Source organism: Frankliniella occidentalis, unplaced genomic scaffold, assembly GCF_000697945.3.
Source record: "Frankliniella occidentalis isolate FOCC.00 unplaced genomic scaffold, Focc_3.1 Scaffold148, whole genome shotgun sequence".
In the NCBI taxonomy this organism is placed as follows: domain Eukaryota; kingdom Metazoa; phylum Arthropoda; class Insecta; order Thysanoptera; family Thripidae; genus Frankliniella; species Frankliniella occidentalis.
In genome coordinates this window covers 400912-402994 of record NW_026267275.1, presented here as the reverse complement: position 1 = coordinate 402994, position 2083 = coordinate 400912, and the positions used below count along the sequence as shown (strand labels likewise).

At 39.8% G+C, this 2083-nt stretch overlaps 1 protein-coding gene across 1 annotated transcript in view; it reads left to right on the top strand.

Annotated features, from left to right (window-relative positions):
* The first annotated feature begins 442 nt into the window (after window positions 1–442).
* The window catches only part of LOC127750187 (uncharacterized), a 4937-nt gene continuing 3296 nt past the window's right edge, over window positions 443–2083 (top strand). Inside the window, exons 1-6 of the mRNA XM_052271069.1 lie at window positions 443–567; window positions 1045–1174; window positions 1246–1367; window positions 1451–1721; window positions 1808–1957; window positions 2060–2081. Coding sequence (XP_052127029.1) covers window positions 1060–1174; window positions 1246–1367; window positions 1451–1721; window positions 1808–1957; window positions 2060–2081 — 680 coding nt within the window. The 5' untranslated portion in view covers window positions 443–567; window positions 1045–1059. The remainder of the gene's footprint in view (window positions 568–1044; window positions 1175–1245; window positions 1368–1450; window positions 1722–1807; window positions 1958–2059; window positions 2082–2083) is intronic.

Below are 2083 nucleotides of genomic sequence, written 5' to 3'. Positions count from 1 at the left end.
GTTGGGCCTAATTAGGCACATTTCGCCTACTTTATGGACCCAAAGACTGCTCACTTTATCACTGACGACAAAACTCACAGCTCCCAACGATTTTTGAGCATGACACTCCCCAAAAATATAAAAAGTTGACACTGAGTACCGAACAATGACACACGGTGTCAGAGGTTAGGTTAGACCATTCTTTGCTGAAACCAGTTAAAAAAGCATATGGATCCAATTTAATGATTCAGAAAATGTTGTCGCCATATCTCTCTTTAACTGGGCCCTACGATCTAACATTTTATATCGACCTTTTCAACATTTTCCCCGGGCCCGCATTTGGAATCTCGCGCGGTTCGCCACTCAGTGGGCCTTGTGACGTCAGCATTGGAGGATCTCTATAAGTTTCCGCGCCGCCGTTAATCACGGCCACTCGGACTACGATAGTGGTGGTCGGAAGGTCGGTGGTGATTGATCGGGAATCGAGGCGAGTTCTGGATTTGTAAACACGATTTCACTATCTTTCTTGAGAGTTGATACGAGTAAGAGTGTTGTATTCGGTTTTATTTGACTTTCAAGTTTAGCTTAGTAAGTTTTGCATTTAATGCAGTTTAGTGATGCCTTGCGCTGTGTACTTCTGTATAAAAAGGAAGCTTCCTGCCCACCCTAACCATTTTCTGGTTTCACTTTTTCGTCTGTATTTTTGTTGGTTCTATTACAACGCTTACCTTTAATCCACACTATCTTTAACACGTTTTCAAGGCATAAATATCTAATTGTCGTTTAATTTGCTTAATTTCTAATTTTTATTGTACTCGAGCTTAGGACATCCCTCAAACAATCTGAAAGAAAAACCTATCTATGGCAACTTTTGTGCCTTCTGGAGAGGGACCTCTTCTCTTCACTGTCATAATCCTGATATCTATGATTCCTTTTTTAAAGCTACTTCTACGACAACCACATTCTTTTGCTACAAGGTTCAACAGACAAGCCAGTTTTTAGAGAAGATTTGAAAACATTGTTTTGATCACATTTTATTTCCCTTGTTTCTGCTAAATAAAACAGGATTCTGACTCCTCTATGAAATCTCGTAGAAGTTCTCCTGGAACATCTAAGAAAACAACTGTCATGGCAAATACTATCAAACGAGATAGAAGTTTGGGAACTGGAAATTGTAGGAGATCAAGTAATCAATGTAAGTTAGGATTTGAAATACTTGAAAAAATAAGTGAATATTCACTCATTAATACTTCTCCTAATTTCCAGATGTTGTAGAACTACGTATGAACAATGCCAAACTAGCTACTAGTCTTGCAAACGAGAGAAATAAAAATTCAAAAATTATTCAACTGAACACATCAATGCGAGAGCAAATTGTTGGTCAGCAAGTAAGTCCTTTTCCGCCTTAACTGTCACTGCCATAAGTACTGGATTTATTGCGATGTCTTTTTATTTTGTAATTTCTCCTCAGGCAGAGCTCAGGGCCATCGCTGGTGCAGCTAGAGCAGGCCTTCAGAAATTCCAGAGTGCTTTGGATTTGATGATTGAAGCTTCTGATTTAATAGCTACTGTTAACCAAAAAATTGGGACCCTTTGCGCAGAGCCGGCTCCTGTCCAACAACCGAGCAACCTGTTAGCAAGCTCCAGTCAGAGTCCTGTCATAGTTGCACCAACAGCCAGGACCCCCAGTTCTCCTGTAGGACCCAATACCTCTGCTGTAGTGGCAAGAGTTCATAATAAGGGTAAATTGAATTTATCAGGGCTTCTTTATGCCCTGTTTATTTTTATGCATATACAAACTTTGTTCTGATAAAGATTTGAATTTCAGATTCATCTGGTACTTCAACGCTTACCCAAGGTACAGCACGTCCAATGGTGCAAGGCCAAGTTATTTCTACCAATCCAACTGTGCGACTTCAGAGATTAGTAGTTCCTGTACCATTAGGGCGGGGCCCCCAGAGGGTTCCACCCCAAAGAGGTAATATTCCTTTTAATTTACAAGTTATAAACAAAGTGAGCAGATTAGTTTATTTGTTAATCAATGGTTTATGGTTGCTGTATCTCTTGAATTATTTTCTAGGTGTTGACTTTCTATCATCACGGT